A 13302-nucleotide genomic window follows, 5' to 3' on the forward strand; every position below is an offset into this window, starting at 1 on the left:
TCATTTATAAGAGACGCTACTTGCAACAAGACTATGTTATAAATGAAAAGAGAACTGAAAAGGATAATGCAATAAAACAGCACGTAAAACTATTATATAATAACATTCCAATAGTATTTCACGTAAAAGATATTCGTTCTCTAGCGTCAGTTTTAAATTTATTTGTATAAGGATAGCAAATGGATTCATTCTCTATTCACGCGTTTTACATTTTCGCGTTGATAAATTCGCGAATAATGAAAGCACGCACGTTCGGTACAAGTGCTAATTCTTCACTTTATCGTTTTAAGGCATCGTTTCCCAGTCTCATGGGACCAGTGAGGGTCCTTCCGTGAATCGTGGTGACACGGCGCACCCATCATCACCACGTGACGCGGGCATGAACCGCCGACGCGTGCCGGGCGCGTTTAATTTCGCTAAAACCCGGCGCGAATAATAAACTTGTCGGCAACGACGGCGACAGCCCGAACGCAAGGTCTACCATGGTTGTTCGAGGAAGAGCATTGCTATTTGCCGGGCGTGTGGGCGTCCACCGTGTGGGAGTGCCGCCGGACACGACGGGGGGACATCGGCTGAACGGATGGACGAGCGTGCCATATTTGTATGTGTGGGTCGTGGTTTCCTCCCTGGAACTAACTGAAACTTCGAATTCAGGAATCGGCACGATAAAAGGAACAGCGACGAGAAGGGCGAGGAAAGTATTTGGGCGTAGGACGCGCGATTCGATTAACTTCCTCATCTGGTAAATGCGCCACGACGCTGATAAGCTCGTCGTAGAAGCGACGAAATTTTCTCTTGAGTATGTTCCTTGGAGAACAAATGGATGGAAATAAATTACGAAAGATCGGGAAGAGACGTGCAGAAGTTCCAACGTATAATGGTTGACACAGGCTATGTTAATTAATCCGATAAGTCTGAGTAAAGAAGTTATTCGGGGTAGTCTCTTAAAGAGATCAAACAGGACAACAACATTTCGCTAATTACTTAATCTTATTGGACGACACTTCGAAGGTTTCCTCGTAAAGTACTAGCGCTGTTCTCGAGCAACTTAATTACGTAAGCTTCGTGAAAAAAATGTTATTGGCGCAAGTTGCATCTACAAAACGGCGTCGAGTATTCGTATAACTTTCATATTCATACTGCGAGGAAATTATTGAAAAACAAATAATCTTTATTTACATAATCGCGTAATACGATTTAGTACGGTATGCTAAATTCTTGTTCTTCTTTCATTTCCATTTGCGATCCAAGTGGCTCGTAAACATCCTCTTCTTTCGGTTCGTGGATATCGATAATCGGTATCGGTTTCGACTTCCGTACCGCTCTCTCTATTTTTTGCACTATAGCAATGTCATTCAAAGTGCTTATAAAATTATCCACTCTGCAGTCCTTAACGTTACCGACTCTTCCCGTTCTGCCACATCTGAAAACATACACATATTATAAATTATATATAAAATATATACATGTATATAAAAATTCTATCACAACTTTATGTGAAGATTTGCTGAGACATGATATATACATAGATATTAATTGTATACCTGTGGATGTAATCAGCGGTGGCATTTGGAAATTCGTAGTTCAATACGTGGCGTACCGTCACTGTATCCAAACCTCTAGATCCAGCATTTGTAGTGCACAATACACGACATTTACCGCTTTTGAAGCTGGCATACTTGTTTTGCCTCTCATATAATTGCATATCGCCGTTCAAAGAAACTGTTTGTATGTTGCTACTATTCAGGAACATACTGACCCAATTGCAGGTATTATTGCTGTTGTTAAAAATAATTACTTGCTCCTTATTAGCTACTTTTGGTTTAATATATTTCAGAAGTGCAGCCGGTTTGTCGTTTGGACCCACCCTTATAAATTTTTGAGGCACGAGAATGTGATGCAATTTCTTTGATGTCACATATTCCAACGATTGCACCTAGAAAAATATAAATAAATAACGCACCCAATTTTAATGCTGTCTTATAATTTTAAGGATATTTTGACGCTGTCTTACGTTTATGATATTCTCTAAAACTTCTGACATTCTTGAAGGCATTGTTGCAGATGCTAATGTGAATTGAGCACTGATTGGTAATTTATTATCATTCGAATTTTGTAGGAAGCCGAGCTAGAAATAATATTATTGTGTTTGGACACACACACACGCGCACACACACACACGCACGCACACGCGCGCGCGCGCACACACACACACACACACACACAGAGGATGTTTGTTAAGGTTGGAGCATTGGGAGCGTAGAATGGGTCAAGAAAAACAAAAAAGTTTTATACCATTTTACAATTTTCGCAATAGTTGACAAGATATTAATTACTAAAAATAGCCGAATGTTGGTCTTTAATAATTTTTTTCTCAAATACTATCAACTTTACAGAAAAATTGTAAGAGACAAAAATTGTTTATTTTATTCTCATAAAGTTCTGAGAATTTTTTCAGAATTTTTTAATACCATATTTTCTCATAATAAAAATACGAAAATGCAGTAAAAAGTTGATAAAAAATTCTGAAAAAATTCTTAGAGTTCTATGAAAAGAAAATAAAAAATTTTTATCTCTTATAGGTTTTTTTGTAAAATTGATAGTATTTGAGACAAAAAAAGATAGAATACCAATATTCGGCCATTTTTAGTAATTAATATCTTGTTAACTATCTTTGTTATTGCGAAAATTACAAAATAGTAGAAGAATTTTTTGTTTTCATTGACCCATTCCACACCCCCACAATGCGGCTCCGATCTTACTTAACAGACACTCTGTATTGAATTTCTTTAATATTAAAAAACTATATAAACATACTGGCACTCTCTTCAAGAATACTTGCAGCTGATCTTCAAATGTCTCATGAAATAGAGCATCTGCTTCATCCAATACAAGATGTCTAACCATGTTCAATTTATAAATCTTAGTTGTAGTTAATTTGCTGATGACTCCAAAACTAGCTATAACAATATCAACTTCTCCCATAGGTGGATCTAACATCATTTTCTTTGTTTTTCCACCAGTAATAGTTTTTGTACGAATACCAAGGTACTGGCATATCTTTTTTGCTTCCAACTGTGGAGAAAAACGTGTGATTTATAAAAATGTTTCTGTAAATTACATTATGTACAAAATTAATTTTACATCTGTGATACAAACTCCTATTTGAAACGCCAATTCTCGAGTAGGTGTTACAATTAATCCCAACGGAGTGTTGTATCGATGCTCTCCTAATTCTTTCCATCTTAAAATTTCATCTATCATGGGTAGAAGATAAGTTAATGTTTTTCCACAACCAGTTTCTGCTGCTATGACAGTATTAGCTCCATTTAGTATTTTGGGTATTCCAATTTTCTGTATTTTTAAAGGTTTCGTTATACTATATCTTTTTAAGATATCTATTATTTGTGGATTTAAGCCTAAATGTTCGAATGAATCATGTGCTTCTTCTTCTTCTTTTTCTTTTTCTTTAAATTCTTTTTCTTTAGATTTATCATACGCTTCCTTCGTTACCTAAAAATTTCAAAGCATATGTTTTAAAATAATTAAATGGAAACAACACTGGAGAATAATAATGAAAACTTAATAAATTATAAGATGTACATTCGTACATATTATGGGGTACGAGGGTCACAAATGGAGAATAATAATGGAAACTTAATAAATTATAATATGTACATTCGTATATATTATGGGGTACGAGGGTCACAAATGGAGGGATCTTGCTCAGGGACGGGAACAGTGGCGGGATTTGGTATTTGCGGCAATGAGCTTTCGAGTTCCTAACGCCTAATAATAATAATAATAATAATAATATGTACATTCGTGAGAGGATATATGTAGAAATAATCCCCTTTGGACTTATAATGATGCCATCCTTTGCTAGCCAATGGTATCGGATTATATTTGGAATATTCTTGCTCCTTATAAAAATTGAACTCTTTTCGTCTGCAGACGATTATCGGTACTTCTCCTTTTATATCTTTTGGTGCTTCAGTGCGTTTGACATGACTTTTCTTTTTAGAACTTCTTCTCTGTATGCAAAAAGAGCATAATATACATATTTGCTCCTATAATGAAATAAGCAGGTGAACAGTGTCACACTTACATAGCACCTTTGTAGTTGAGTAAACTGGATAAATGCAGTTCTTTGATATAAATTATAAAATCTGGAAAACATTTTTCCACAATTAACTTGTACTTCAGGTTTACACAACAAATATCGTCAAAAACACGCCGTAAGCACGCGGTATGTCAGGCTATTGCCATCTTGAGTGCCGGTGATAAAAATTTCTTTAAATCGTGAATGATGTGATTAGCAAATGATTGATTCACAAACACATAAAAAAATACTTTCTAAAATATCGTACATAAAATGTTTAATTTTTTTAGATATAATCGTTTTATTTTTTGAGGTTAGTCCTACTGAGGTGATTTATTTCAACTATGAGGTTATTGATAATGCAGAATGTCTAGTGAAACTTCGGAAACTTTTAGTAGAGTTAGTTACAGAAATCTACAGTAATCAGCTCATCTGATAAGTCAATATAATTTTCAATGCTGATAATGTAGATAGCAAATTGATAAAGCTGTTGTCAATGTGTACGTACAGATGGCTCAGCTTGTTCATTTCTGAACTTTTCGTTTCGATGCAATGCACATTGCACAATTCTGGTTCAATCTCCTTTTATCTTTTATTTTATCTTCCTATCCTATAAAGTTTAAAAAGACAGAATTTTAAATAAATTTATATTATTAATAAGGAAAAAAGATAATTACAATTTTAATAAGTCTTTATTTTTAATATAAAAGATATACATATAATTTTTTCTCTAAAAACAGAAAACAATTATAGTCTTAGGAAAAAAAAGTAATTATAGTGTTTTAATTCAATAAATTTATATTAATAAATTTATGAAATAAAATGATTAAAAAAAAACAATAATAACCATTAATATAAATTATTGAATATATAAATAAATACAAATTATATTAAAAAACACGAGTTATTTTAAGAATTTAAACTTTTTGAAGATGGCTTAGATAAACATACAGTCACAATTCAAGGTATTCTAAGAGAGAAAGTAATGAATTTCGAATTAATATGTTAAATAATAAAATTTGTACTAATTTTATGATTTTTATTATTAATGTATTAATTCATAATAATAAATACATTACTTTCTCTGTTAGAACATTTTAAGTTGTGGCTTTATGCCTCTTAATTGTATGTTTACTTTTAAAACTTCGTTATATATCTTTAAATGTTAATCAATACTGCATTTCAAAGAGCAAGCGCCGTATTATATTTTCTGATGTGTAACTGAAATAAACAATAAAAAAAAAAAAAAGATTATTTGTGATTTTAAAGAGATTACAAACTGAGACACTTCACACATATAAATGTCTTATTATCATTTATTCCATTTATTTTATCATCAATTATTCACTCAATATATTACAGATATGTCCCACATGTCGTGTAAATATTGTTAATCACAATCGGAATTGGAATCATTACTATCAGTAACAATATTTGTTGGAAAATTACGAATGGCTAAGAAGATAAAGTTATTTTTTTTAACTTTTCGTATAGAAAATATATTACAAGATCAAAAGCACTTCTGCGATGAAGTTCTGAAATTGCGCGAGTAGACGAATGCCGTGAGGACAAAGAAATTTCAGAAAAGGGATCATAATCCTTGTGATTCGTGCGAATCACCAAGCAGAACACAACTCATCCTAGATCAGCATCTTCGCTTTCTTTTTTTTTTCAACGTCCGAATATATATTTATATCTTATTTTAACTGCAAAAGTTTTTGGAGATTTCAACCTAAACAACCTCAACGAACCTCATAACGTCAAAATAACGTTCCAAATAATCATTAAAATAACTAAGTAATATTTTCGATTATTAACGTCATTTTGTTCACTCGTTTCAATGTCATTTTCACTTGTTCCGCTTGGAAAGAGTTTATCCACGATCACCGCAACGAGAACCGCGCTTTCTGCCGAAAGCTTAGCCCTCGCTGTCAAGGAAGCGCGCGCAAAGAGCGTAGCACGCGGCTGTTTTCCTCGGATCGATGGATTTCGATCGGCTGGCCGCCATCGCGACGCACGTCGGTGTTTTAACGACACCGCTTGGCGCGGAGGCGCCTCGTCGTCGGCGTCGCCGTCGCACGCAGGGTTGTTCGTTATTGTACTCGCTCGAGATGTCGTTCTCGCGGTGAGGCGGACGTGCCGTGTGCGCCTCTCTCGTTTATTCTCCGCTTGCAGAATTCACGCGGAGGCACGCGGTCCGCCAGACGCGGTTCCAGAACGGAAGCGGGATGGCGTCCGACGGCGTCGAGACGCGGGAAGCGCGAGAGACGGAGGAGACGGCCGAGGAGGACCTAAGGATCTTCGAGACGCTCCGTATCTCCTCGCCTCGGAAGGTCAATCGATGGGCACCTCACCGCCCCTTCTCACACCGTCACGTCTCATCCGACGGTCACGTTGCACGCATACTATCGCGGAAGCACACGCACGCACGCCGTCGCACGCGCGCGTGCGACAGTAGCACAATAATAAAGTCCTAAGCATAGTGCGAGGCAACAGTGATAGAAATAGCGATGGCAACGGAGAAATCCAACATATGGAAGTGCATATGTCAATGCACGTAGAAACATAGAATAAGACGATAAATTTCCAACGAGTTGGAATTCTGTGTCTATCGTCTTACAGCCTACCAATCAGCGGTCAGATTTTTCGTTCTGTTTATATGTGCTATAATCTTGAAGCAGATGGAAGAATATATTACGGTCTATATACGAGATCAGATTTGGTTGGCACTTTTTATTTCCTTCGTGTCATTATGCAGAGGCGACAATATCTTATTTCTATTCCTATCGCTGTTCTTGTCGCTGTTACCTCACATTGTGTCTAGGGCTTAAGGGTTGCGCGTGGAGAACCAGCAAATGTCCGCTGGAAATTGCAAAATTAGAGTGTAAGCACATCCCAAGGAACACATCAAGTCAAGAGAAAGTCAAAAACTTTATTTCGACGTCATGCAAGTAAAAAAGTGATGACTTTTTAGTTACAAAATTTGACTATTTATCGACGTTAAGAATAAAAATAAAGTCATTTAGATTTTTCCTTGACTTTTCCTTATAAAAGGAGAAATAAGGGATAAGGGATAATAGGGAGTTTTTGCAATACTGTTTATCCAGATATGCTAAGATCAGGTTATTTTTTTTTAACAATTAATTAAGACAAGGATAACAAGACTTTAGCGTTCACTGTATCCGCGTTCACGTTATTGTAAAAATTCCCCATTGATTTCAACCTATCAGAGACCGTGTATTAATGCACAGTACTTTCTTTAAGATCTATCGTTTGTGAGTTTCTATTCCTTATTCCTTTCATTGTGTCTGAACCCTAAATCTTCGAAGTACTAAAGGGAATGGAATCCTCGGATTCCTCGCTCCGTCACAACAAACTTTGTAATTACATTGAATGCTGCGTGCCAATGATAGACGTACAATGCAAGTAATAATGTATAATTAAGGCTTATACTTACAATTAGGCTTATTACGCTGAAGCTTACTTATATAATTAAGGCCGTCGCGATTGAGATCATGCCTGGCATCCTTTTATGTGTATAATAACTTGAGCACGTACTCCAAATATGTGTAACAAGTTGCTATCTCTTATTGCGAAATACACCTCGTAGGTACACAGAATGTCGCAAGCTCGAGCGAGTTTGTAGATGCGCTATACCGTGAACTGCATCAATGGCTTATCGTCCCTCTGCCGTTGCATCACGTACATCCACATGCACATGCACACACTTATTCACATGCTAATCGCACGTGCGGTCACGTGCACATCCCGTATCGCTCGCCACAAAGCCTCTCATTGTGTACATGCCTGTATGTATGTACACGGCGCGTTCATCGAAGGGCAACAGATCGATAACGGAAACGTGCGATATTGATCATACAATCAATTATAATTATTTGATTGATTCACCACTTTGGGCTCGATCATCTTTCAGTCAGCTTTCGGCTTAAAAGCGTATCCTGAGAGTTCCCCAAATAAGAATTCGGGCATCGCTTAAATAAATTTTTGATTGATTTTACCATGTTCCGCGGGCTACGAAGAAATTTAAATTTCTCCTATTATTTATTATAAAGATTTACTTATTATTAGTGATAGTACTATTCATATGGGCGTACAAATTATTGAATTAAATTCAGTTTATGTTATTAAATTACATTAGATATGAAATTAATTTGAACATTTTTGAAAAACATACCATAGCTTTTGAAAATACTGAAATTCGAACTCTTACTTGAGACATTTTAGACAAAGCCATTCATAGCCGGAGAGTTTACGTAGCAGATTTGAGGAGTCAGATTTGAGCAATATAAACGAGTGGTGTCTGGCGACGAAAAGCTCGCAGCATTTCTCGCTCATCTGGGAGGTTTTATCTCGTGACACTTCTGCATTCTAGAAAAATGTGGGAAATGCGTTGTTTTCTGTCGTTCTAATGCTGGGTAAAAAGAACAGGATTTAGATTAATGCAAATTTCTGTTGGCCAAATACGCTTCTTCCTCTCTAATGTATCCAGCTTTTAAAATTACTCTAGTGTAGAAACTACAAAGAATATATGTGCGAAGCATCCGGTAAAGGATTGTGCAATAATTACAGATTATTCATTAAATTTCATCAGTGAATTGAAAAATAAAGAAATGCACAGAGAGAGAGAGAGAGAGTGATGGCTGATATTTTTTTTATTCATTTATTTCCTTGCGACACAAACTTCGTTACTGTCGTAACGAGACGTGCAAATCGTGCATTATTTAATATTTCTAATTATGTAAGGAAAATCCTATTTCCAGTTAAAGTGGATCTTGCTGAAATATTTCGCGGTGTAAATTTACATACGTATTCAACTCTGCAAATTGTGTGCTGAAATATTTTCAATCTTGAAACGCAATCATAAACAGAACCGGAGTAGTGATATCACATATTAAATATTTAAGCAACCAAGATTCGCTTTGAAATAGGATCTCTCTTACTTAATTAGATTTATTCTCGTCAGTCGTATTTTGAATTATCATTATTATTATTTCTAGTTGAGAATCGGGGATTCGTGATATTCCTCGTTCGCTCGAGAATGTATCTCCCAGCGATTGCGCCGTGTTATTTAATTACACAACACGCGCATCGAATTGCACGTGGGATTCCGTCACGTTCGTCATTAGCGCTCCCTTTCGTCCCCTTTCAGTCTCTTGCTCAACACGCGCGAATCGCAAGCGCGTATCGACTCGCGCGTGAACAAGGGTCGCGTTGCCATAGCGTTGCATCGAATCGATTTCACCTGTCGCTGCTACCCCAGCTGTCGACCGCTCGCGCTGTCGCGTGCTTTCGAAGTCGATCTTAAATTATCAGGCACGGCCTGATAGAAGGGAACTGACATGTCTTATTCCGGGCGCGCGATTGGAGGAAGGACTCATCAAATCCAGTTTTATCGATGTCCCGATATTTTTAATTCGCCTCAAATTTCATTCTATGGTCGATCGGACACACTTTGATTTTTGAGAATACGTGCACGCTTTCCTTTCGGGAACATTTTTGATACTGCGGATTTTGGAAATTTATCTTAGCTTGCTCTAGTATTTTATTTATGATAAGTGACGAGATCGGAAAATTAAAAGCATTCTACTCTCTACTTATTTTTGCTGTGTTTTTCTTTTTCAATAAAAACTGCAAACGCTTTCTGTGTATATGTTATTGTTAGTAATGTTATTCCATTTATCGTTATAATTTATTTACAAAAATGTGAGATTTGGATGTATGTACGTAGTAATTTAACGGAATGAAATGTTAATAATATAAAATAATTTGCTAAATAATTCATTAATTAGACGCATAAAAATATGGATGTAAGTTACTCTTTCGTTTCCTCTTGAAAGAACTATTGATATTCCGATATTTTCCTTATCTTAATTGCGTACATCACTCTTTTTAAATCACCTGTAAATGTGATATGCATATAAAAATTATATTTATTCTGTATGATTAAAGATACAAATGTATTTATTGATTGTTTAAGAATTGATAACTGATTATTTCTGATGCATTTCCCTTCTACAATCACGTGAAACAATGGATCAATATAATATTCTATATTTGCTATCACATTAACATATCGATATTGTAACTTTAATTACATGGAGATTCCGGCTTACGAGTATCAGTAATAAATCCTCTCCTGTTGCTGCCTCTCCCAAATGTCCGATGCAATGTATGTCATAATGTTTAAAATATGTAGTTTTACAAGAGAAAAATGGAGACAAATCTAAATAATTAAATAATATAATAATTCATAATATAATAAATTTTTTTTTACGTGACGCAATTAAAAATACAGGGATCCACGATTTTCGTATTTCGTTGTAATGCTAAATGTGATGCTATAATACTATCTGGGGAATTTTATCTGTTTATATAATATAATGCAATACATAGTAATTTCATACGAAACTTTAGCGAAGGGAGCTCACTTATGTATTTTAGTAAAAAGAAAAATGCTGATAAACCTTCATCGGTGAAATGCAAAAACCGAGTAAGCATAATCATGCACTGCGTTTATGCTGCAAATTCTGCTTACATGTGCACGGCATAGAGCAAAATTCGAACCGTCCGACATATACGTTATATTAATATATCATCGCTATTGCAATATCATGCTGATCGAACACGTCGGTATATTGCGCCGAAAATATTGTAGATACCATCCGGCCGCAATTTTCTAAAATATCGTATGCAATATTATATAGTATTTTAACCATTAAAAAAAATCCTTCGACTTAAATTCATAAAAATAACATTGCTCTAGTTATACGAAGTATATTTGGAAAAGTAAAATTATTTTTATATACATATATTAGTCGAACATTCGATTGAAATTATTCCACTCAATATTCGATAGTCACTACCAGACTCTTTTTTTCTGTGCAATTACACATCCATTTACGTGAACATTATAAAAAATATTGCACAGGCACATGCATTAATTTTTTTTCATTTTAATCGATCCTTTAGCTTTTAATGGACTGCGAGATTATAAGACACGCGCGGGACATCGTCAGTTTTTAGCGGAGATCTAAATTATTTTACCAGTATTGTATTTCTCAGCACGCTCACGTACTCTCATTGTGATTTTACTGCGGTGTTATTACGGTTGCGCGAAATCACGAGTTCGCGCGTTACTCGCAAAATGACACTGCAGAAAACCGTCTCCCTGGTGGCAAATTTACAATTTTTATTTTTTTTTTATTTTTTTTTTATTGTTTTATACTAGTACGTGCACGGTGTATCCACCAGCGAGCGGGATTCGCTGTAATCCCATGCGCGCTTTGAGATAAATACCGGTGGTAAATAGGTCGGGCTCGCACGCTGATCGTTTTCCCGCACGGATCCCGACAGTCCCGAGACCATTGGGATATTTATGAATGGCGGGAATAATAGGTGTTCGATATCGTTGGGCTTAACCACACCATAGAAATTCACGGTATTCCGCGAGTTGCGGGAATATGCGCCCCGTCAAAACCGTACTACCTCCCACCCTCGCAACTATTTTCGGGTCATGCGGATAACGATAACGATCCTCCATTCGCGTATTTCCTGGTCGATGACCTGTCGCGTAATTAAATCGCGAGATAATTGATCGTGGCGCATGTAGGATCCAGATTTCAATTTGATTCCCAGGAAAATAAAGCGCGTTGAATTAAATATCCCTCTCTCGTTTAAACGGGGCGCGATAGACGTTTTAATTCATCCCCCGAGCGAATACGTTTGTGCGAGAGGGATTTTCCTTTTGACGGGATCACACTGATATGCAAGTATACTGAAAGCTTTTTTTAATTGGCGAGAAGTCGTCAAAAAGAAAGTAGGAGTTAGATGCCAAAGGAGCAATGATAACTCAATACCTTGAGTTAAATAACATTTTGTTATTTTTAACTTCTATGTATCAAAATGTAAATTAGTTTATTTTTGTAGTTAGTTTCAAAGTAAACATCGTCTATATTAATTATGCACTTAGTAAACTAAATTTAATACCTATTTTCTTGAGTTATGTTAGTCAAATTAACGTATAAATGATTAAAAATAACTCAAATTGTGTCTAATTTAAAATTATAAATTTAACTATTAGTATTATATACTCTCTACATTCTGTAAAATGGAATCTCACAAGGAGTAAAAATGGAGATAGTCTTAAAAAAGAATGGCTCAATATTTTCAATCCTTAAGGGCGAGATTTCACTTTTTAAAGTGAGCTTTCGCTCTAAAAGTTTTAGAGAGTATGTATCTCTTCGTATCATTATATCCGCATTAGTCAAAGTAGGCATTCAGGTTTACGATGTGGAATCAATGGCGGTACCATCGAGAAGTATCATTGTGGAAACGCTGACCTGTAAATTCGAGAAGCGTATTCCATTGTGCCGAGTTCCAGGGTAACATTCTTGCTCTGGCAGCTGACGTAGATTTCGCGAGCATAGATTTTCGCGTGCAGATACAAATATCTGGACGAGGTCGCGAAGGGCGACGAGGGTCGTGAGGTCGCTCGTTCCAGGATGGTAGTGGCGGCGTCGGTGGATTCGGGTCACGTAATCCACTGTCGTAGGCAGGCGAAACTTTACCATCGTAACTGTCCGTGCCGCGCGCATCCGATTGCCCTGGAAATTGGCGATGGTAGAGCCTTACCTTCGATATGCGCCCTCGTTCTCTCTCTTCTCTTCGCGCAGTCGGAAACGTTATCCACGATTCGGACTTCGAGTGCGAACTCCGTTGAGTACTATCTGGATCAAGAGCACGGGGGTGCTTCGGGGAAGCGCTGTCGCGCACGATCGTGTAGTGGAGATTCCTGCGGGAACCTGCGATATGGATCTGGCGGGCAACACGAGGTAGAGTTGATCATGTTTTTGAACGAGCCTTGTTACGTGGGGCGAGTTACGTCGACGAGATCGATTCGACGACGGGAATAATTGGCGAGACATGCTCTACGTAGAAACAATTTTAGAAAATTATTGAATAAATAACAATAAATAAAGGGCAAAGTAAGAGTCAACGCATTTTCTTTAAAAAAGTCATACAATTGAAAGAATAAAATACAAATAAAGAAAAGTAAAATAGAAGAAAATATATAATAAAAAATAAAAATAATTAAAAACTCAGTGTTACAAGTTTCGGTTACCAGATTGAGCCCTCTTCAGATGTTAAACATATCGGAAAAAAAAAAAAAAAAACGGTAG

The 13302-nt window shown here is 36.4% G+C and overlaps 2 protein-coding genes across 3 annotated transcripts in view; one reads left to right on the plus strand and one right to left on the minus strand.

Annotated features, from left to right (window-relative positions):
• Positions 1–929: 929 nt before the first annotated feature.
• Positions 930–4439, minus strand: LOC108751331 (probable ATP-dependent RNA helicase DDX28). Of its 2 annotated transcripts, XM_018491438.1 has the most exons (8): positions 4109–4439; positions 3822–4034; positions 3160–3513; positions 2818–3075; positions 2015–2128; positions 1545–1936; positions 1180–1423; positions 930–1096 (listed from the first exon to the last, which is right to left on the minus strand). In XM_018491438.1, the coding sequence occupies exons 1-7, from the start codon at positions 4178–4180 to the stop codon at positions 1198–1200; spliced, it is 1629 nt and encodes a 542-aa protein (XP_018346940.1). In that variant the 5' UTR covers positions 4181–4439; the 3' UTR covers positions 930–1096; positions 1180–1197. The 2 variants fall into 2 exon arrangements, with proteins under 2 accessions (XP_018346940.1, XP_018346939.1); XM_018491437.1 differs by having other exon boundaries at positions 930–1423.
• A 1783-nt stretch (positions 4440–6222) lies between these two features.
• LOC108751332 (coiled-coil domain-containing protein 170) overlaps positions 6223–13302 on the plus strand; it is an 18521-nt gene continuing 11441 nt past the window's right edge. Inside the window, exon 1 of the mRNA XM_018491439.1 lies at positions 6223–6435. Coding sequence (XP_018346941.1) covers positions 6331–6435 — 105 coding nt within the window. The 5' untranslated portion in view covers positions 6223–6330. The remainder of the gene's footprint in view (positions 6436–13302) is intronic.

Source organism: Trachymyrmex septentrionalis, unplaced genomic scaffold, assembly GCF_001594115.1.
Source record: "Trachymyrmex septentrionalis isolate Tsep2-gDNA-1 unplaced genomic scaffold, Tsep1.0 scaffold44, whole genome shotgun sequence".
In the NCBI taxonomy this organism is placed as follows: domain Eukaryota; kingdom Metazoa; phylum Arthropoda; class Insecta; order Hymenoptera; family Formicidae; genus Trachymyrmex; species Trachymyrmex septentrionalis.